Genomic DNA, 23,741 nt, shown 5'->3' on the forward strand with positions numbered 1-23,741 from the left:
GCTCCTGATCCGGTGTCGCTCCTATAGCAGTCAACTGGTCTCGGATCTCATTCAGTCCTCCGAGGAAGGTGTCAATCGATTGATCCTTCTTCATCTGATACGACCTCATTTGGTTCTTGAGCAACATTCTTCTCTGCACAAAAGTATGCTGGTATAGGTTCTTGAGAGCCTCCCACATCTCAACTGCCGTTTCCTTCTCGGCTATATGTGGTACCACATGATCCTTGACCCCGTCAAGGATAATGCACTTGGCCCTCGCCATCGCCTCTTCGTACTTGTCGTTATCATTGGGGTCGACTGGGATAGCTATAACCTTCAAGGCGAAGTTCTTGACACGATTCCTGTCAAGCACTGATAAGATTCTGGTATTCCAGATTGTGAAGTTCGATGCTCTGTCCAGTATATCTTGGTCTCTTACCCCATGTAGTGCCATGACGCTCCTCTACTTCCCTCTTGGAAGTTCTCTGTTCGACTCCTCTGAGTCTCTACTTCCCGTTTGGAAGTTCTCTTCTGGACTCCCTCTGAGTCTTGATTTCCCTTCTGGAAATCCTTCTACCGCTTGTCGAGATGCCCCCTACTCTGATCGTCTTATGCAACTGCATTGCTGATCCAGGTTCCTCGGCTAGAAACCCTTGGTAACAACTCCTCTGGCCCTGCTCTGTCAGGTATTGTTCTGACTATAGTACCTCACCAGCTCCACTCTGCAATATTTCTGCAGCCTTCTAGACTCTAGCAACTGCCTCTCTATGAATTGTGTCAACCCCTCTTTGCTTCATGCTGGCTCTGCGTCACCCCAGATGGGTCTGCGTCAGCCCTGGGATGCCCTGTGTTAGCAATGCTAGCCTCTCTAAGGCTCTGCGCAGCTCCTAGCTTCTTCTGCGTGGCTTTGCGTCACACTTCTTGGCCTCTGCGCTGCTAGAAACAACTTTGGTCACTTCGGGACAACTGTTTTCTGCTGCTATTGCTCTGCTCGACTGATGTCTCTTAGTCCTCCTGTGATCTGCAATCACGCTCCGATACCATGTTGAAGTTTCTAAATTTACTTAGTTTAGAAATCCTTCATGCACTTTTTCTGATTTATTCATACCTACTTGTTATTTTTCTTTAACAATTTATTTACAAAGTAAATACTGAAAATAAACACCAATGCATGCTCAACATATTACAGATCATCAACTAAAAGAAACAAGAATAAACACATCACATGACACCATTATTTTTGGACCAGTGTCCCAGGAAAAACCCAATGCGGGAAACTCGGTGCAGCTATCTGAGGGTTTTCTTATTAAGCAATATCAGAGTACAATCTGGGTGCCGAAACTAGCCTACCCAATAGAGAATTTCCTTAGTAGCTATACCTCACAGTGTGAGAGAAATCTCCTGGCTGAAACCCTGGAAAATCCTTCCGGCAGCTTCTCAGCACAAAATTGGTCTGCAACCCCAGCGTCGGCCCAATCTGGGTTGCGTCAGCCCCTCTCTATCTCATGCTGGGTTTGCGTCAAGCTTTCTTGGCCTGCGTCAGCCCCAGGAGGCCTTGTGTCAGCTTTCTGGGCCTTTGCGTCAGACACGCTGGCCTCTTTGGTGCTCTGCGCAACACTTGGCTGCCTCTGCGTGGCCCTGCATGAGCCCTTGCTGGCTTTGCGTCACTCTCCTTGGCTGCTGCGCTACTCTCCCGGCACAATCTCTGCCTTCTCTGTTTCTCTGTACTCAATGCCCCTCAGCTGCTCTCCCGATCACTGATTCTATCTCTCTTAGCAAACCCCGCTCTAGAGAATAGAATGACTGATCACTCTGGTGTCTTCTCCAAGTGATCCTCAAGCTTCCCCTTATACTTTTCTTGTTGACATCTCAACGGCCGAGATTAAGTCCCTAATCAACGGCTAAGATTAGATCTGGCTTGATCCATGTCTTTTGGACCACTCTAACACAGATTCATATTAATACACATTAATATTTTATTTTCCCTAAGTTTAGACTTAGGGACTCCATTAAAAATATTAATTATTTTAATATCTCCTGATCTGTTTAGAATTTGCCCAAACCCCTTCTAGGTATTGGAGATCTCATGTGCCACAACCTCTCCACCAAATATTGTGGTTAGAGCACATCCGATGCTACACCAAATCAACAAGGTCTTCAAGTGGTTTCAAGAGTTCAAAGCTCTTGTGGAGACCCAGACAGGTAGGAAGATCAAGGTCCTCAGGTTAGACAATGGAGGGGAGTGTACTCTTGGTGAGTTTGTTGATTTTTGTGTTGAGGTAGGCATTAGAAGGGAGTTCACAATTCCTTATTACCCCAACAGAATGGAGTTGCAGAGAGGAAGAACAAATCCATTGTAGGGGTTGCCAGAGCCATGCTTCATGATCAGGGGTTACCTTTATTATTGTGGGTAGAGGCCTGCAACACTGCTGTGTACTTTCAGAACAGGAGTCCACATCGTGCCTTGGGGAATGTGATTTTGAGGAGGCTTTTTCTGGGAAGAAGCCTGATGTTGGGCACTTTCGTATCTTTGGGTGCCTTACATATTCCTATGTCCCCAAGGAGAACAGGACCAAGCTAGAGCCCACTGCAGACAAGGGCATCTTTGTGGGTTATAGCAAGACCTCGAAAACTTATCGGATTTATATTCCTACGCAGAGGAAAGTGGTTGTTAGGCAGGATGCGAAGTTCAAGGAGGAGAGAGCTTTCAGGAGGTCACGGGAGTTAGAGTATCCAGAGTCACCAGACCCTCAGGAGCAGTTGAGTCAGTCATAGGGATCCAGTGGTTAGGGATCAAGAGGTACATCGATTACAGTGTCAGGTCCATCAGTGAGCAGTGGCTCTCAGAGTCATGTGGGTGGTTCTTCGGGCAGCATGCAGGGCAGTTCGCAGAGTAGTTCACAGGGTAGTTCGCTAATGGACAGTTCGCACGGTACTTCAACATCTAAGGGCACAAGATTAGGCATGAGGTCAGTTGACAGGCCTTCAGGAGTTCAGGCTTCTGATGATGATGAGGATTCTTTCACTCCGGTGGGAGAAGTATGCTTAGGGAAGAGGAAGCCCAAATGGCTTCAAGATACCTTGCGCGAGGCCACATCAGTTGCTGCGCCAAAGAGACAGGTTAGAGAGAGTAAACCACCTGAGCAGTTCTGTAGTTACATGGCATTGGTAACAAGCATTGTTGATTCCGAGCCTTCTAGTTATGAGGAGGCAGCCAACTAGCAGGTTTGGAGAGAGGCCATGATGGAGGAGTATTCTTCTATTATGAAGAACAATGTTTGGGAGGTAGTGGCTAGGCCTGAAGGTAAATCAGTTGTTACTTCCAAATGGTTCTACAAGATAAAGCATGCTGCAGATGGCAGCATCGAGAAGTTCAAGGCTTGATTTGTGGCAAGAGGGTTCTCACAGGTAGAGGGAGTTGAGTATGAGGAGACCTTCGCTCCCGTAGCTCGGTATACATCTATTCGCTCCATTATATTGATTGTAGCAGAGATGGGTTAGAAGATCCACCAGATGGATGTGAAGACCACATTTCTCAATGGCTTCATTCAGGAGGAGGTTTATATTGAGCAACCGCAGGGCTTTGAGGTGCATGGGAAGGAGTCCCGTGTATGTAGATTGAAAAAGGCACTCTATGGCCTAAAGCAAGCTCCCAGAGCTTGGTACTCTAGGATTGATACATACTTGCAGCAGTTGGGTTTCACAGAGTGAGGCTGATCCGAACCTATACTTCGCTGTGGTGGGTGAGGAGCCTCTCATTCTGGTGTTGTATGTTGATGACTTGATCATCACTGGTGCAGAGAGACTCATTGAGGGCTGCAAGAGAGATCTTGCTTCAGAGTTTGAGATGAAGGATATCGGCTTGATGCATTATTTTCTGGGATTGGAGGTGTGGCAGGAGGAGGGGCATTTCTTCTTGGGACAAGGGAAGTACATTGTGGATATTCTTAGCAGATTTCACATGGAGGACTGCAAACCCATGTCTACACCTATGATCACTAACTAGAAGAAGCTTCACGCTTCTGATTCCGAGTTGGTGGATCCTACTCTATACAAACAATTGATTGGTTGTTTGATGTATTTGGTCAACACTCAACCAGATATATGTTTTGCAGTTAACACTATGAGTCAGTTCATTTGTGAGCCCAGGAGAGTGCACTGAGTGGTTGCAAAACACATTCTTCGTTATTTGCAGGGGACTGTGGATTTTGGTTTGGATTATAGACAGGGTGATGGAGTGAGACTGGTAGGGTACACGGATTCAGATTGAGCAGGTTGTGCTTCAGATAGGAAGAGTACTTTTGGGTGTTGTTTTGGGTTGGTTTCGACAATTGTGTCGTGGATCAACCAGAAACAGTAGTCAGTTGCATTGAGTTCAGCTGAGGCAGAGTATATGGCTACTAGTTTGGCTAGTTGTGAGGTCATATGGCTTCACAAAATGTTGTTTGGTCTATTTGGTCAGGCATTGAGGCCTTCAGTAATTTACTGTGATAATCAGAGTTGCATAAAACTCACGGAGAATCCAGTTTTTCATGACAGGTCAAAGCATATTGAGATCAAGTATCACTTCATTAGAGACTATGTCCAAAAGGGAGCTGTCAAGCTTGAGTACATTTCCACAAATGAGCAGGTAGCAGACATTTTCACCAAAGCTTTACCACGGGGCAAGCATGTCTACTTCATTGACAAGATGGGAGTGGTGAGAAACACTTTCCTTGGTAAGAGGGAGTGTTAAAATTTGGGTACCAGAGGACAAGTGGTTCCCTAAGGCTTTGATCTTTGCCCTAGGAAAAGTGTCCAAATTTATTTTTTGCTTTTATCCTAAAGTGACTTTATAAGTGATAAAGTCAATTTAATTTAAAAGTGACTTTATAAGTGGTAAAGTTACATTCTAATTTAAAAGTGACTTTATAAGTGGTAAAGTTACATTCTAATTTAAAGGTGACTTTATTAAAGTCAATGAAGAATTAGAAAGTGAAAAAGTGACTATGGAAATAAAAGGCTAAGTGGGTCTTTATTTAAGTGGGTGAGTTAAAAAATACAAACTGAGAATTAAATGCACATTTATTCTCATCCCTAGATCTAAATGAATCTCAACCATTAGATTTTAGGGTAACCCAAAAGGTCATTTGGAGAGTAAAAGGAGACGAGAAGAGGAAAAGATCAATTTATTCTTTCATGAGCATTTGAGAGAAAGAGAAGAGAGAGCAAGAGAAAATTTATGAGCAATGAGGAAGTGAAGGAGAGCAGCAAGTAGACATTTCAGCAAATCTGGGCAGCAACATTTATTGGCACGCATCCTAAGGAAAAACCATACAACAGGAGAAAGACACAGAAATCAAGGAAGAGGGACAAGAAGTTATGGGCATGTTTTTCGAGGCTGGTCGTACAACATTTAATGCTATTTTATTGTTGTAAAAATTTCTGTTTTGGTTGTTTGCTGATTGGCATGATTTTCGAGGTGGAGTTCAAGCACGGAAATCGAGATAAGTTGTAATTTGTGGTTGTTGGAATTTTTACTGTGTATTTCGGTTTCTCTGTAAAAGCATTTTCAGAAATAAACAAGAGCTGTCAAATTGGTTTTCCCCAAGAGTTGTAGGGGGTTTTTCTAGGGTCACATTGACAAAAAATAACTGTGTTATTTTCTCTGTGTGGCTGTCATAATTTTGCTGTGTTTTATTTCTGCAATTTCAGCAGTTTTGAAATCTTTAAATTTGTGTTTTCAGAAAATTATTGTCATTTCCAGATTTTAATTTTTTTATCATGCTTGGATTTAAAACTAAATGCATGGAGTGATAAGGAAAATTGATAACTAGAGTGGGGGTTGAAATTTCTTCAAATTTTGAAGATCTTGTATATCCCCAACTGGCAGATGTTTCCTTTTGACTTGATGTATGATGAGCCTTGTCCCAGATGACTCCTTCCTTTTTCTTCAATGTCCACTGAGGTTCCTAAGAGTTATATTCTTCATGTTTGTCTGCCATGGGTTTTTTCCTTCATGATTGCCATTGTGATGTCACGAGCTCTTGTTTCTAATGCTTCCATGATGCCATGATGCATCTTATTATCTTGGTCATATCTATAACACAAGATTTAGGAGCTTATGATAGTACCCTTTTGTGAGGGATACTATCTTACTCGTAGGAGAGATTTGTTCCTCCCCCTTTCCTTGGCCCTTTTCTTCAGCTTCCTCCATCTTTCAATGATATGATGTTAAAATTGACAACTAGGGCCAAAGTCCATGTGGGTCATCTTATTTATGGCAGTTGATATTTTTCTTGGATTCTTCTCTTCGAGAGGTGTAGGATTGATCCAAAGATCATCCGATTCCAACATGTATTCATGGAGATATCAATTTATTTATGTTATTTAACAATTTGTCAAGGTTGGCCAACAACCATATTACCCCAACTTATTCTTAATGTTGTATTATAAATAGAAGAGGTCTCAAGTTATTTTTGACACACACACTTCTCCTAAGATCTCTCTCCACTCATTTGGGTTTGGTGGCTAGAGAGATCAAGAGGGAGAAGCCCTAGACCCAGTGGAGTAAGGGTTCTAACGCAGCAGGTCAAGGTGTCCTAGACGCAGTTGAAGGGAGAGACACCTAGCCGCAGTTGAAGGAGATCTAGCCATGCCCTAGCCGCAGTCTAAAAGAAGTCTTAGCCGGAGTTGTGAAGGTGCTTTAGAAGCCCTATATGCAGTAATAAGGAGGCCCTATTTCGCTGGTAAAGAGGAGCCCTGATCCATTGTTCAAATAGGCTCCTATCCGCAGCAAGCCGTAGTCAAAGAGAGGCTGCTATTCACAGTCAAAGGAGGCTCCAATTCGGTGTTCCAACTCGCTTTCAAGAGGAGCCTTAATCCGTTGTTCTAAGAGGTCTAAATCCGCAGTCAAGAAGCCCTAGCCACAGGTCTAAGGAGGCCCTAGCTGCAGCAAGAAAAGAGCCCTAGCTGCAGCATAAAGGAACCCTGCTAACAGCGTGAAAGAGGCACGGATTAAGGGACTGTTTGGGCATCCCTTTTGTGACTGTGTGAGGCTGGTTTCTTCTTGTAAGAAGGCTGAGTTAAAGGAGCAGTGGAACAGATCTGTTGGGGTAACAAAGAATAATGTTTATGCTGCCTGGAAGCTACAAGAAAACTGTGTGTTAGGCCGCAGGCCATAACACCACAGTCAAGTATTTCGTATGGGTGTTTGAGGGCTTATATATGCCCAGATCATCAGCATAATCTAGGAGCTGTCTTGTGAGATAATACTGCTGAGATCAAAGGCTATTTTAATGACTGTTGGAGGGTTGTATGATGCTGCTGTAATAAGAGATGGACAGAGCCATTGTCAAGGGTTAGTAGTATTGCGTTGAGGATTAGTCAGCTAGCAAGGAGCAGCATGGTGGTGTAATCACCTTGGAGAACCAGTTGAAGAATGAGGACTGATAAGTATGCCCTCACCTGAGTTCAGAACTGCAGTCCTTGGTATCAGATTTGCAACTTCATTGTATCATCTTTATGGTGAAGATCTTTGATGTTAGATCTCCTATTTGGCAAGTCAGTATTGACTTTAATTCATTGTACTCTATCTCTATCTCTCTGCTGAACTATTGAAGACTAAAGAAGATTTGATCAAGGGTTTCCCCACATTGGGGTTTGTCCTTGGCTGGTGCCACATCTTGTGTCCTCTTGTCTTGGCTTGTCTTCTACTGTTTATGTTTATGTTCTATTTGCGCTTTACTATCATGCTGATGTGATTGCTAATCTGAATATTGACATTGGGCTAATATGAAAAATTGAAGTAAATTGCTCTCAGCATAGAACATACCTAATTTAACGTGGTATCAGAGTTGAGGTGAAGACAATGCCCAAGCAAGAGTGAAAGAACAATTACCGAAGACAGTTGAAAAGGACAAAAGGCTCAATGGGTTCCTCATCCCACTCCCCGGTTGAAGACAAGCTCCTTGAAAAGTTTGACTATCACGGATGGAAGATGTCCCTTGATCTGACTTTGGAAGAACAAGAAATGTTGGATTATGTGAAGGGTATACTCAATTTTTAACAAATATTGAACAATAATGTACAACCCAATCTTCGTTATATTAAATCAAATCTGAGTAATACAACAGTGTATGGTATACAAGATACAATGACAAACATGCTGTGCAGACTCTATGTCGTATCTTGTCCTGCCAGTCCTTCGCTTCTGTACTGCTCACTAGCTGCCACTTAGTCCTTCAAAGGACAACACATAGAGACTCCAGGAGTGGTTCCACCTAACACCGTTGTACGACACTTCTGTAGCATGTACACGGGCTGATCTAATCTGCTCTCTGGATAGGCTTAATCCCGAGCTCCAATCTGCCAGGCTAGCAATCACCTTTGTCCATCAAGGTGCTGCACTTTGGCACCAATCTTCACCCAACCTTCAGCTCCACTTTCTCCCTTCAAGATAGCTTGTCTAGGGCTACTTTGGGCTATCAACATGCTGCCCTCCACCAGATCAATGATGCCCAATACTTTACTGTAGGTTCTGCTCCTAGGATGGACTTTTCACCTCCACGGAAAGTCTTCCAAATGGCACCCACAGGCTGCAAGGTAAACTGATCCAATACTGGTCAATATCCTTGACCCAACACAAGGTGAACACGACTCTATGTCTGCTGTTCCACCGCTGCCCTAGACTGTTCCTGGTTAGGCCACTAGTACGCTGCACCAGCCCTTCATTTGACACCAAAACAATCCTTAATTTCTGCAGTCTAGCAAGGGAAGAGGGGCCTTCTATTATGCTGCTGTTCTGGTCTCATTCCAGCTCCAAAACAACCCTGCGTTAACACTTTTCAGAGTTGGTAGGGCCTGCAGCCTACCACAGTCATCCTCCCATGCTCACGGGCCACCCGAACAGAGATCCCTCTACCACAAACCCTTCCAACAAGCAGAGTGGAGAAATTTGGCCAGAACTGAAGATGGTTTTTTGCCACAAGCAGAGTAGAAAAAAACAGCCACAAGCCAGAAAATGATTGTAATGGCTGAAGGCCAATTTTCATATTATCTCTAAAAAATGTGTGGCCAAAGGCTGGGATCACACAGGCTTTGAGAAAATGTGGCCAAAGGCCATGAACAGATGGGCTCTGATACCAATTTTACAAACATTATATTCCTTAACAATGAAACATCCAATCTAAATAAGAAATGGGAAGAATATCCATATATATATATTCAAGATCTCCTGTTACGTTATAAATATCAGTGAGTGGTCATGAGGATGAAGGGTTGTGAACTTTAGTGATTAGTTATTATTATTGTTCTATTTATATATAACATATTAGTATATATTATATTTGTCTACATTAAATGGAGCTTCTGAATAAAATATTCTCTCTCATCCTGCGTTGAACAAGGAAACCAAATAATGTTTTTTTGGGTGGTTGTTTTAACTCATGTAAGGTGGAAAATTATACAAAGTATAAATTCAGATAAATACTAAATTTGGATCAAGGGTCAAAAGGGATCAATAGTTTACTCTAACTTCTGTTAAATGATACAGATATAATGTTACTATAATGTTACCAAAATGGGATCTTTATAGTTGCTCGTCAATATCAATAAATTTTTTTGATGCCATATTGTAGTTAGTGTGTTACTAATGAGTGAACCAAGGTATAAATTCAGGTAAACACAGATCAAGGGCCAAAAGGGATCAATAATTTACACTAACTTCTGTTAAAAGATACTGATGCAATGTTATTACAATGTTTACCAAAATAGGATCTGTATAGTTGCTCATAAATATCAATAGATTTTTTTCATGCCATATTGTAGTTAGTGTGTCACTAATTAGAGAACCAAGGCAACGGGAAGATTTTGTGAGTTTTAATCATGATCCATTCTAGATTGCTTATAAATATATCAAGGGAAAATTTGTTTTCGATTAAAACAGATTTCTAATTAGATGATCTCTGTTTTGGAGGCCTTTCACACAAATTGCATGTTTGCTTGCAGCACCCTTTCTTATTCATTATGTTTATTGTTACAGCTCTACAGTTTTGTAGACAAGGGTGGTCGGCGGGTTGCACTTCGGCCAGAGCTGACACCGTCTTTAGCTCGGGTGGTTATGCAAAAGGGGTCTCCATCTTGGACTCATTATATTTTAATACATTGCAAATAATTTTTCATTTGGAACAGCAATTAAATTCTTTCACATTAACATGTTTATAGTTGAACATTATGTCTTTTAGTAAAGAAACTTAGCATGTCCTTCTTTCATAGGAGTTGAGCAGTAATTTGCTAATGGGTCCAAGTTTGGTTCACACAACTTAATGTGCATTTTATGTTCTACAGGAAAGCGTTGCCACTGCCTCTCAAATGGTTTGCGATAGGACAATGTTGGCGCTATGAAAGAATGACCAGAGGAAGACGCCGAGAACATTACCAATGGAATATGGATATATTTGGAATTTCAGGCATAGAGGTAAGACTTTTAGCTTTGGTGGTTATAAATATAATGCATGATAGAAACAATGGGCATTCTTTTAATATGAATCATGTTTGTTGAGTTTAATATTCTTGTAGAATGATGACACTTAAAGTGCAAAATATGTTATACTCTCGTATGCAATTTTTCCTTTCGAAATATAATCCATTGTGACATTTAAATAAAAATGGATTGTGGGTATGTGAAGATGAAGTCTTTTAAGAAATTGTTACGTACAAAGTTCGTATATGTAGCAGGATATTCAGAATATCTGAAATATAAGAATGTCCATCATGGAATGAATAATATTTTTATATAAAAATGTTTGAATACAAGTGATATGAATTTGTAAGATATGGGATTGTTACAAATGAGGGCCTGCTTATATACCTAGGCAGGTGCCCCTTCATGAATGGTCATATCCTTAGAGACATGCCTTTCTAGTATACTAATCATTATTACTCTTTAATTATTAATTATTTATATTCATAATATTGCCTTCCCCTTTAGAAAAGCTTTGTCCTCAAAGCTTATTGATGAAAAGGCTTGATCTCTTTTTCTGTCTTGAATCTCTTCTCATCTTGGAATTGTCATCTTCGATGATACGAGACGATATGAACCTCTGAGTGATAAAACAAAATTGTCGAACTAAGAAGGGATCTGACCATCCTAAATCAATCTTTTGTAGAATCTTGTAGTTATTGGAAACTTGAGAAGAATTGTTATCTCAAGACTGGATTATGGTGACATTGATATTCTTTGGAATATAAGTTACTTGTTTCTTGTACGAATGAATGATATGGATTTGTAGACTGATTGAGATGTCTGCCTTTATGATTTGGGTGTTGATAAGGAGTTCTTGTGATCTATGTTCCTCTTAACCTGTTTTTGGTGATTTCTTAGTTTACTAGAGGTATCTGATTTCCTTCAGGTATAGAAGTCACTTGGTTAATTGTTGGATCTTCACTTGAAATTTCCGTCATTTGAACTGCAACTTCTGAGTACGTCTTCACTTCAATTGGATTGGGATCTTTCTGAATTGTGGTATTATTTGGATCAATGTTTGTTCCAGTGAAACAGGAATCACTGATTTTGCCGATTAATCGCGATTCATACTCTGCTCGCTAGTGAAAAGTTCTGATCTGAAACTCTGCGAGTCAAATCGCGTTGACTGATTTTGACTCGTGGTCAATGCGAGTTTGACTTGCGAGTCTGCTGATTTTTTCGATTTACGCGAGTTTGCCGATTTTACCGAGTCCCGCCAGATTTCGGTTTAGGGTTTATCGGGGTTCAGATTGTCGTTTTATCGGACCACCGTCGACGTGCAGAGCCATTCCACTACGCCGCAGAGCTTCCACCGTCGACGCCTCAGAGCTTCCACCGTCGACGCCGCAGAGCTTCCACTGTCAACGCCGCAGAGCTTCCACCGTCCACGACTCGCAGACTTGCAGACACACCGAAGCTTCAACCTTCAGGTAACGATTGTCCACGACTCCACGGACCACAACACAGTCTTTCACAACTCTGATAATGCTGATTGCTGACTCGATAATGCGTGACACTGGACAGTTTCCTACAGAAAGCGTGATAATGCTGATTGCTGACTCGATAATGCGTGACACTGGACAGTTTCCTACAGAAAGCGTGATAATGCTGATTGCTGACTCGATATCCCAAACGCTGATTGCTGATTGCTGACTCGATAATGCTGATTGCTGACTCGATATCTCGAATTATAATATAAACTGTTGAACATTCATATATCGATATCTCGATATCTCGAATGGCCATTTGGCAGATCCTCTTTAAATAGACTAACTCTTGGATGAGCTATAACATGCAATAAATTGTAAATGGGCAATAAGTATGATGTTTCTGAATGTTACATCTATAGGTTTAATGGTAAATACATTGTTTAACCAATGCCTTTAGATATCACCTGTTCTTACTTGGACAGTCTTGTTCTCGTCAATCTTCAGCCTTCTCTCATTTCCCTTTCCATAATAAGCATTGAAGTTTGCACCTCATCATTTTTGTAGTAAATCTATATAATAAGATATAAAACAGGATGAAAAATTTTACCCTTGCATGAACTCAGCAAGTTTGCATAAATGTAAGAATTTTACCATTTACCTCTCTCAACCCTATAAAAGTTACCCAACCACTCTCCTTTCCTCACAGCTATCTCATTGCATTTGTGTGAGAATTTGTGTGGAGTTTGTGAAGAGTTGTGGAGTTTGTTTTTGGAGCAGCAATGAGGAGTCTTGGGCAAGCATTGGAGCAGCAGTGAGGAGCTTCTTGGGCAATGATTGGAGCAACATTGAGGAGTTGGTTTGTTGGAACAACATTGAGGAGGCAGTTTGTGCCTAGAGGTATTGTTTTTTCACTTCTAAAATCTGTTTTTGCTTATTTATTTTTTTGTGCAAATCTAGAAATTGAAAAGAGTGTTTTTGTAAAAGAAATGAACATTGAAGCAATGCTATTTTTTTTGTTTTCATCTTCAGATTTTTTCCTTTAATTTCCAAGTCAAAAAATGGCTCCTAGAGTGAAAGATGCTGCTTGGGCATATGTTGAAATGGTTGATAATCAAATGCATTGCAAATTTTTCCATAGAAAAATTAAGGAGGGTCTTGGGACATTCATAGGCTGAAACCACACTTGGCAGGTATTAGAGGCCAAATTAATCCATTTGAATCAGCACAAACTGGGGAGATTAGGAAGGAGTTGTTAAATAGCTTTGAGAAGTTTCAGGAAGAAAAGGCTAGGCAAAAAGAAATAGAAGCTGAAATTGGGAGGAAGAGGAGTATACAACAAATGATGGCTACCAACCCCCATTTTGATTTTGAGGGCTCTTCATCTATCCCTTGTACTGATGCATCCAACCCCTTCCGCTATGTTCCTCCCTCTTTGGAGTCCATGCAAGAAAAAAGGGTGAGGGTAAACTGAAAAAGAAGGGTGATATGAATATCAAAAGTTATTTCACTGTCACACTCTCCTCTCCATCAGATGCACATGGTCCTCAAGCTAGTAGAACTTTGCAACCCACTTTAGATGACCATTGGAAGAAAGAATTGAGGGAGACTGCTTGTGATTACATAGCTAGATGGTGGTATGATGCTGATATCCCCTTCAATGCTTCTCGTTCACCATATTATGAGCCTATGTTTGATGCCATATTTGCTGCTGGAAAGGGCTTCAAAGGCCCTACTATGCATGAGTTAAGGGGGTCTCGTTTGCAGAAAGAAATTTCCTCCATTGATGAGTATTTGAAAGATTTCAAAAACTCATGGGAAAAAACAGGATGTACCATCATGTCAGATGGATGGACTGATCAAAGGAACCGTACCATCATAAACTTTCTTATCTTTTGCCCACAGGGAACCATGTTTCTAAAATCAGTTGATGCATCTTATAGGGTGAAAGATGGAGAATTGTTCTTTCAGCTATTGGATGAGGTTGTTGAGGAGGATGGGGTGGCTAATTTATTTCAAATCATCACAGATAATGCCTCTAACTATGTTCTTGCTGGTAAATTATTAGAGGAAAAACACAAAACCATCTTTTGGATTCCATGTGCCGCACATTGCATATACCTCATGCTTGAGGATATTGGCAAATTAGATTGGGTCAAGAACACTGTAGATCATGCCAAAAGCATAAAAAAATGTATCTACAATCATTCATGGATTTTGAGCTTGATGAGGAGACACACAAGGGGTAGAGATATTATTAGGCCTGCCATCATTAGATTTGCAACTCATTTTTTGACATTGCAATCTATATGCTTTCCCAACATAGAAACTTGCAAAAGATGTTTTCTAGTGATGAATGGAATCAAAGCCAGTGGTCTAACAAATAGGATGGCAAAGATTTGAAAACGAAAGTTAATGAACAAATATTCTGGAAAAAGGCAGCAGAGATTGTGAAGGTTGCTGAGCCATTGGTTAAGGTGTTGCGGTTGGTGGATGGGGAAAGATTGGCTATGGGCTTCATTTATGAGGCTATGGATCAAGCAAAGGAGCAAATAAAGAGGGCATACAAGGATAAAGTGGCTAAGTATGGGCCCATTTGGGCAATCATTGATGAAAGATGGAACGATCAACTCCATCGCCCTATACATGCAATTGGGTATTTTTTGAACTCAAAGTATCATTATAAAGCTCTGGAGGCAGGAGCTTTGTGTGGGGAGGTTAGAGATGGATTGATTCACTGCATTGATTGCATGATCCCATTGGAGAGTGATCAGCTGGAGATACACCAACAGGTCACTTGTTTCAGCAAAGCCATAGGTACCTTTGGCAAGAACCTAGCAAAGATTGCAAGGGAAGCAGATGAGCCAGGTAAACAAAAATTTCAATTTTCAAATTCTTATTTTGTTAAATTGTTTATAATTTGAAAGTTGATTGTTGGATATAATTTGTTGAGCTAACTCTTTACACTACTATGTTTTTTGCAGCACAATGGTGGGAGGCTTTTGGTAGCCATTATCCTCAATTGCAGAAGTTTGCAATTCGTATTTTGAGTCAAACTTGCAGTGCTACTAGGTGTGAGCGCAATTGGTCTGTCTTTGAGAGGATTCACACCAAGAAGAGAAACCGTTTGGATAAAAAATGGTTAAATGATCTAGTCTATGTCCAATATAACCTTCGGCTCAGACACAACCAATTGCTGAATAAAGACCTGATTCATATCCCATTGCATTGGAAGATATTGATCCAACATCAAATTGGGTAGTGGAGAGTCATCCAGCAGAGTTTGATTCTGATGAGGATCTTGATTTGGATTTATAGATGGAGGCATCACTTGAACAAAATGTTCAGTTGAATGCAGATCCACTTGTACTAGCCTCAGGCTCAGCCCCAAGTCCTCCAGTTGCAGGCGCTTCCTCTACTCAGCCATGACGGAAGTGCATATCTCGTCTATCTCAGCGTGCAACTGTTGCACAACCTGCTAGTGTTACCATTTCTACAGTTGCAGTTGGAGATGATGATAAGGAGGAGCCATGGGTTTCCATGTCTGACTCTGATTCAGAGTCTGAGCCAGATGATGTTGGCTCCTCTAGCAGTAGCTAGTAGTACTGGTGACTAGTGATGTTTTACAATTTACTTTTGTTGCAGACGCCATTTAGAACCTCCTTGGTTATGTGTTTTTGTTTTGATCTCTATATCATGTATGTATTGGACAGTGCACTGGGTGCCATTTTGATGTAATGGATATATTCATGAGCCTACTTTGATCATATGTTGTCTTCTCTTTATATTCTAAAGCTTTGTGTTTGGAAACATGAATGAAAACATTTAAAATTATGGTTTTTTGTAAAAAAATAAATATTTAATGTAATTTTACGACGACCAAGTCATCGAAATCAAACCGGCCGAGTCGATACCGAGTCGAAGCTGGAGGTCGAGCCGACCCTCAGCCGTTTCTAAACCGGAGTTGGAGTTTTAAAAGACTGCTTATGATCACCAATGTTTATGTTAGGCCATAAAATCAACAGAAACAAATTTATTCAAAATGCAATTTTAACCTAAATGCATCTAATCTAGCATGATAAAAGAATATGATGTTAGTTCTAATGCAAAAATCAATATGCAATGCATCCTACCCTAACATGCATATAATACATCATCAAGTATCAATGAAAGGGGTGATTCAACTTAATTTGACCGGTTGTGGCCAAATCTTGTCGTTGCGTCTAGTAATGTAATAGTAATCTTCACCTACCTTCCCATGAATCTTGACGGGAATTGGGTTTTTGTCAACCAACACCACTTCCCCAACCTTGAATTCCCTTTTAGGTATCCATCTCTTAGTTTTCTTTTGATTTGGTCTTTTAAGGATATGAACCTCTTGAGAGGGAAGGATAGGGGATGGTTTCTCAGCCACAGGGATCTTATAATATGGAATAGGACCTGACTGTATCACATGAGTTGAGAACAAAGGTTCTCTATAGAGAATGAAGGGGGTTTCATTGGATTGTTGTATGGTAATATAAGATAGATCCATTTGAAGTTGACCACCTACGGTAACACCCCATTTCCTAGACAACAACATGCCCCAAACATCAGATATGTCTATGACCACAACATCCATGAGCAATGATATGTTTGGATTCATAGCTAATGACACCTTGAGATCCTTGATAAGGCCTTCTACTTCAACGGGTTGGGAGTTGAAACCACACACATTTTTGTATCTCCGGGTAATGTTAAGATTCAATTGCTTCATGACTTTTAATGGCATGATGTTAGCGAAAGCCCCAGAATCCAAGACACAATTGTGTAAGAGGAGGTCATTAATAGCTAAGGTGAGTAAAAATGGCTCGTGACTTGGGTTAATATTAGAGAGGTGTATGTTTTGCAATGTGATAGGTGTGTCCTCCTCTTCTTCAAACCCTAATGCTTTCTTGGCTTGCCATTGTTGATGTGGGAGTTTAACTAGCTCTTTTAAGGGAACCTGCATAGTCATCTTTCCTATAGCAACACCTACATCAATATCAAGCTTGACCTCCTTACCTTTGGATTTGCCTTTGGGATCCCCTTTTGGAGGATCTTTCTTGGGAGGATCCTTCTTTGGAGGCTTCTTAGGAGAATGCTCTTTAGGAGGAGGTTGCTTCGGGGTAGATTCTTTCTTGTTAGGCTCCTTTGAGCTTGTGGGGGTATCTTTGTTGTTCTTTTGTGAATATTGGACCCCTTTAAACCTTCCGCTATAATCTACATTGAGGATCGGCTCATCCTTCTCTTCTTTGAGAGTCACCTTACTAACCGGGGGTGGTCATAAGTGCCACCTAACATAATGTTGAAGGCGCGAGTTTCCACAATGTTGGCTTCCTCATCCGCTTCCTCATCTTCACTTTCTTCTTGTTCGGAAGATGACTCTTGCTCTACAACATTAGTTGGGGCTAAAGTGTTAGGGACTTGGGACGAGCTTGGTTTACCTTCATCATTAGTTTTCTTAGGAAAGGACTTGTTTTTGGGAATGAAATTTGACTTTTGAGCCCTTTCCAAGATGACGAACTTGTTCATGTAAAGCCTATCCCTTGATTTCATGTCCTTAGATAATTTTTCAAGTTTCTTTAGGACAACTACAAGTTTTTCCTCAGTTTGGTCTTTGGACTTGCTCTTCTTAGCTTCCACCTTAGCTTTAGGATGCTCATCCACCTCCATTTTGGAAATTCTCAGGTTTTGCTCAACTTCCGTGACAATTTCTTTGGCCTCGATAGACTCTTAGGTTTCTTGTCTTTTAATGCATATGTTAGATGACCACCCACAACCTTAGTGAATTTATCAAGGATGATTGCATTAGGAGGCCTAAGGTTATCGGGGATGTCTCAAATGACTTTGGCAAATTTTAGGATCAACTCCGTGGTGTCTTGTCCTCCCATATGTGCTAAAACTTCTCTATGTCAGAGGACCCTTGGGCATCAGATGACCATCTCTTCATGAAAACATCTTCAAATTCGTCAGAGTCACCTATGCTACCCAGAGGGAGACTAAGATACCATTCCCTAACTTGTCCCTCAAAGGATAAAGCAAATAGCATCATGATCCTATCCTCATCCTCAATGAATCTAGGGGAAATCATCCAATAGAAGTCATCAACATGATCATGAGCACTTTTGGTGGCATCTCCTTTGAATTTGGGCAACCAATCATTATATTTCTCAGGTAAAGGTTTGAGATTGTCACTCAATTTCAAAGGTCCAAAAACACTAGCCAAGTGCCTCTTGCTTCTTGGGACTTTGGTTTGGTTTTGATTTTGGTTGGCATTGGAGTTGGTCGCCATATCAGGAGTTGAATTACCAACCTTTTCAAATTCAGGGAGAAGGTTAGTTCTAATAGGCGATGGAGTTTGTTCTCCCCTTCTTGCAGCAACCCTAGTCAAAGGAGGAATGTTGTCACCTTCAAGCAAACTAGGGGATTGGACAATGAATGGAGGAATGTTTGAAATGTCTTCAATGAATCAATTCCTCAATGATTCACAAGGTAGGTAGACCTTCTTCCTCCCCAACAATGACGCTAAAAATGTTACTGCTCAATCCAGTAGGGGTCTTAGGAGGGGTTCCAAAGGGGCAACAATTACAAAAGTAATAAAAATCAAAGAAACAAGTACAACAATAAAGGAAAAAGGAATGCTCCCACTGCCCGAGAAGGAAATAATCGACCTCCCAAGAGGACAAGGAATGCCAGGTATGATGAAAATAACGTTGTAGAAAAACTAGTTGAGTTCTATCTTATTTCTGCTCTATGTACCGCCTCTCCTTCGGATACTTTGGATCATTGGTTAATAGATAGTGGAGCCTCAAGGCATTTCACTGGATATAAGGCATCCTTCTCAAATTTAGTTGAGAGGAAAACTAATCTAAAGATTATTCTTGGAGATAATGCCACCTACCCTGTAAAAGGGATAGGAATTGTCACTCTTCACTTGAACTATGGTCAAACCATACATCTTTAGAAGTCTTGTATGTGCCCGATTTGAAGAAGAATTTGGTGTCTATTTCTATGATGGAAGACAAAGGCTTCAAGGTAGCTTTCATTGATGGAAAGGTACGTGTATGGCATAAAAACTTCAAAGATGCTTTTACTCTTGGGTTTAGGGTTGATGGTCTTTATCAAGTTGGTGGAAGTCCTTTGGGAGCATTGACAAGTGATACCTCTATTCAATGTGAGCTATGGCACCGAAGATTTGCCCACTTACATTACAAAGCCTTACCTGGGGTAAGGAAGATGGTCACAGGGATGCTCGAGTTTCATATGAACCATGAAGGAGTCTGTCAAGGTTGTGCAGCTGGGAAACATACAAAGGGACCATTCCCTTCTAGTGAAAGCAAGACAACTGATATTCTTCAATTGATCCATTCTGACCTGTCTGGTGCCTTGCTCGTAACTTCATTAGGAGGATACACATACTATGCAATTTTTGTGGATGACTTCTCACGCAAAACATGGATTTATTTCTTGAAGAGGAAGGATGAAGTGTTCAAGTGGTTTCGTTCTTTCAAAGCATTGGTGGAGAATCAAACAAGAAAGAAGATCAAGACGTTGAGGACTGACAATGGAACCGAATATGAATCTAATGAATTCAATGAATTTTGCAGGGAGGATGCCATTAAGAGGGAGACAACTATTTCATACATTGTAGGGTAGAATGGTGTTGTTGAAAGAAAGAATTGAACCATTATGGAAGCTACTCGTGCCAGGATCTATGATTAAGGACTATCAAAATTCTTGTGGGGAGAAGTTGCTAAAATTGCTGTTATGTTCAAAATAGAAGTCCTCATCAAGCTTTGGATTTCAAGACACCCGAAGAAGTCTTCACTGGTAAGAAACGTGACGTTTCTCATTTAGAATATTTGGTTGTCCTGTGTATTTTCATGTGCCTAAAGAGAGAGAAGGAACAAGTTGGAAGCTTCTGGGAAGAAAGGTGTATTTGTTGGATACAGTGAAAATTCAAAGGCATATAGAATTTATGTACTTGGTCAAAGAGAAGTAGAAGTAGAGATGTTTTCTTTGATGAAGACACTGCCCTCGGGAAAGCCAAAGATCTCCCCATCTCAAGGAAGGATGATGATGCTGCGGAAAAACAAGAACCTCCGATGGATGAACCAATGCCCTATGTTGATGGTCCAATGGATCCTCTTGATCCACCTTCTTGTGAATCCTCTACCTCAAAGAAAAGACCTCTATGGCTCAAAGATACTCTTGAAGATGCAGAAAAACATTCTGCTCCAAGAGGAATGTTTCAAGAAAATAAGAAACCCAACAGGTATCAAGGATACTTCGCTACCATGAGTACTATTATTCAAACTGAACCTTGCACCTTAAAAGAAGCTGTAAAGCACCAGGTATGAAAAGATGCTTTGTTCGAGGAATATGAATTGATCATGAAGAATGATCTCTGGGAAGTGGTGGAAGTGCTGAAAAATATAAGGCAAGGTTCGTGGCTCGTGGTTTCTGTCAAAAAGGAGTTGACTATGATAAAATATTTGCACTAGTTGTTCAATACAACACTATCTGATCCATAGTTTCTCTAGCTGCCAATCAAGGGTGGGATTCACCTTTCAGAGAATCTTGTGTTCCACGACCACTCCAAGCATATTGATATCAGATACCACTTTATCTGAGATATGGTACAGTGGGGATCAATAAGGCCCCAACAGATCTGGACTGATGAATAGGTTGTTGACATCTTCACAAAGCCCTTAGGGAAGGCCAAATTCTTATCCTTCCGATAGAGACTTGGAGTCGTTGAAAGACCTTCCCATGAGGGTCCTGCTTGAGTTGGACATTAAGCTCTAGGAGCTCTTGAGGGGTCTGTGGTACTTCCTGGAGCTATATGAGCATAGGGTGAGTGGTTCACCTTCCCCTGTAAATGACATATGCATAGGATGAGTGGTTCACCTTCTCTTGCGGATGCCCAAGCATACATCCTACCCTTGCAGTCTAGGACTCTTGGGAAGTACCTCTCATTTGACCAATGTGTTGGGAAAAGTGGTTAGGGACCATAACACTATAGATGGACGCATCATGTACAATCGTACTCCCTATGTCTAGGATGCATGATGTTAAACAACTTGATTAGTGTTTGACCCCTGATTATGTGGATTGACTTTTATCAGTGAGAAGAGAGTTGTAATGTCTTGTGACTCACTCTCGATCGATCCTTCTTATTATCTATATCAATCTTCAACAGAGACGAGTCGAGATGTAGAGATAATACGCGATGATCATGATGGCATGATGAGGGATGGATATTGTTACGTGGAATTCTCCCTAGTTGAGAGGGAGTGTTAAAATGTGTAATTAGGGCAAAATTCCACTTTGGGAAGTTCATTGACCTAAGATGATGTTTGGACAAAATTCCTCTTTTCGAGAGGACCAAAATCGACCCTGGAAGCACTGAATTCAGATAAGGAGAAATTTGTCTTTGATGTCAAGCTGACAAGAGCACATTTGGTCAAGGCTGGCTTGGGGTCAAATTGGTCAAATTGATCCCCCTCCAATGCATATAAATAAAGGAGACCCTTAACCTCATTTGTCACATCAACAACACAACATTTCTTCTCTCTCCATTGATTAGTTCGTAAAATTTTGAGGCAGCCTATTTTTCTTCACACGTACGAGTTCTTAGCGCTATTTTTACCTGAGTTGACTTTTTGTTTCAGGAGACTTTGACCAATGATGACCTTTGGACTTTTGAGGGGTTGTTTGACTGTGCTTTGACCAGGAGAAGCCCTGTCCTAGCAGGCCACATTATCTAGCACGAAAACCAAGGCAAGAGGAGTTGTTTGACCAGGGTTGACCGCAAAGTTGCAGGAATGTTTTGATCACATGTTGATTTCATCATTTGACTGGGTTTGATCATCATTTTGTTGATTGTTTTTGCTATTGTTTGACCACCAAGGAAGGTCGAGTTTGACTGACTTTGACCGAGCTAAAAGGGAGGTGTCTTGACCATTCACTGCTGAATGGTTAGGTCATTTTCACTGCTATTGACTTTACAAAATTGCAGAACTTCATCAAGTAGATTAGATTTACATTGGTTTGGGTAATTTGCAAAAGTCAAGTCACATTGAATTTGACTTTCATCATTGTACTCTATTGGACATTTTCTCACTGTCGAACATTTGATATTTGATAATAAGAAGGATTGATTAAGGATTTTCCCCATCTTGGGGTTTTTCCTTAGCTTTAGCCAAATATTGGTATTCTCTTGTCTTGACTTGTCTTCTGCATTTATTGTTTATATTCTGTCTACAGTTACTGTCAATTTCAATTAATGGTTTATGTGATTGCTTTTGGAAATTAAAGTGGAAATGACATTGGGTTAATAAAAGTACATTGAAGTAATTGTTGCAAGCATAAAACATACCATTGTTATCTAAAATTGACACTTACAAACCATGGAACCAAGTGGACACTTCATAGTGGCATGCCCTTCCATAATGGGCTTTAGAGTGTACAAGTGTCTCCAAGTTCAAGAACAGGGTTAACCAAGGACCCTATTAGGTCCATGGTACATCCATTAAGTGGCAGGTGTCATGTAATATGATGATGGAACAAAGTGGGGCATTAGGGGAAGGCTCCAAGCCACATGTCATAGTACAAGGGTAGCTAAGATAAGGGAAGCCCACACTTGGATGTAGCAATCGTGTTACATGAGTTACACCAACCTTTGTTTTTCCACCCTTCTTCATATGCCTTCTGCCTTCTATTGATTTTTCTTTTAAAACTGCACGAGGCTCTAGGGGATGAGAGCATGATGTGAACGATATAGCAGTGAATACCCCTTAAGGCTAGGTAGTTCATCGCCCACCAGGGGTTAGGACAATCATGGGTTTCTTAATGATGCAGGGGACCAATATAGGGGTTCCTAGGAATGAGGGTGATGGCCATAATGATGAGGGTAGAGCTCATGTTTGGCTTTTGCCCACGTGCTAAATTTGTATGTCTCGACCATCTTTTGCATTTTATGGTACATTTCTTGTTGAGAGTGGCCAAATTATGCTTTTTACTTTTTCGCTACATCAACCTCCAGGGCATTGTTCTAGGCTCGACCCAAAGTGTGGACCCAATGGACAAATGTCGACCCGGATGGGAGATATGTGAAAAGGGGTCATAATGAGTGAAGAGGAGTGATGTATGTGGTGTCGCGAAACAGGACCATACAAACAAAATCGAGATTTCCCATGTAGTGGCATTAGGACTAGGATACAAGATTAACCACCAAATTGGACAAGGGTACAATAGTACAAACCGAACCCATTCTTTTTGTCGAATCCCCCCACCAATCCATGCCCAAAAGTGTCCATGATAAGTAAGCAAAAATACCCAACTACATAATGAAATCCATACCTTCGGGGTTGGAAGACCCACCTTCAAACATACGATCATAACAGATGGGGGAGGGCACATAATGGCTAGCTCAGGTGGCGGAGATGGATGGAACATTGAGCTATTTGGTGGCTGCAAGGCACTGTTGGCTACCGGCTGAAGACTGTGTAGGAGAAAAAATTCTCCTATGTGTGTCACCCACAGGTGGTGGGTAACATGTACCATTTAGAAAAACTGTCTTTACGTCCATTTGATGTATATTCCATCCCATAGAAGCTGCAATAGAGATGAGAGATCTAATTGTTGTGTACTTGGCTGTAGGAGCAAAAGTTTCATCATAATCAATTCCTTCATTTTGAGAGAATCCTCTAGCCACAAATCTTGCCTTGTATTTGTCAATTCTCCCATCAACTACATGCTTGATTTTGTACATCCACTTGGAAGTTACAATTGGTTTATCCTTTGTT

General features: G+C 40.9%; 1 protein-coding gene across 3 annotated transcripts in view; it reads left to right on the plus strand.

Annotated features, from left to right (window-relative positions):
* Window positions 1-23,741, plus strand: part of LOC149149696 (histidine--tRNA ligase, chloroplastic/mitochondrial-like) — a 271,220-nt gene that overhangs the window by 87,918 nt on the left and 159,561 nt on the right. For all 3 annotated transcript variants that reach the window (XM_089438614.1, XM_089438613.1, XM_089438612.1), the window contains exons 4-5: window positions 10,001-10,089; window positions 10,306-10,435. In XM_089438614.1, coding sequence (XP_089294740.1) covers window positions 10,001-10,089; window positions 10,306-10,435 — 219 coding nt within the window. The remainder of the gene's footprint in view (window positions 1-10,000; window positions 10,090-10,305; window positions 10,436-23,741) is intronic.

This window comes from Pinus tabuliformis, chromosome 9 (assembly GCF_031772625.1).
Source record: "Pinus tabuliformis cultivar Carrire ecotype Pingquan chromosome 9, CPIR1, whole genome shotgun sequence".
Classification (NCBI taxonomy): Eukaryota; Viridiplantae; Streptophyta; class Pinopsida; order Pinales; family Pinaceae; genus Pinus; species Pinus tabuliformis.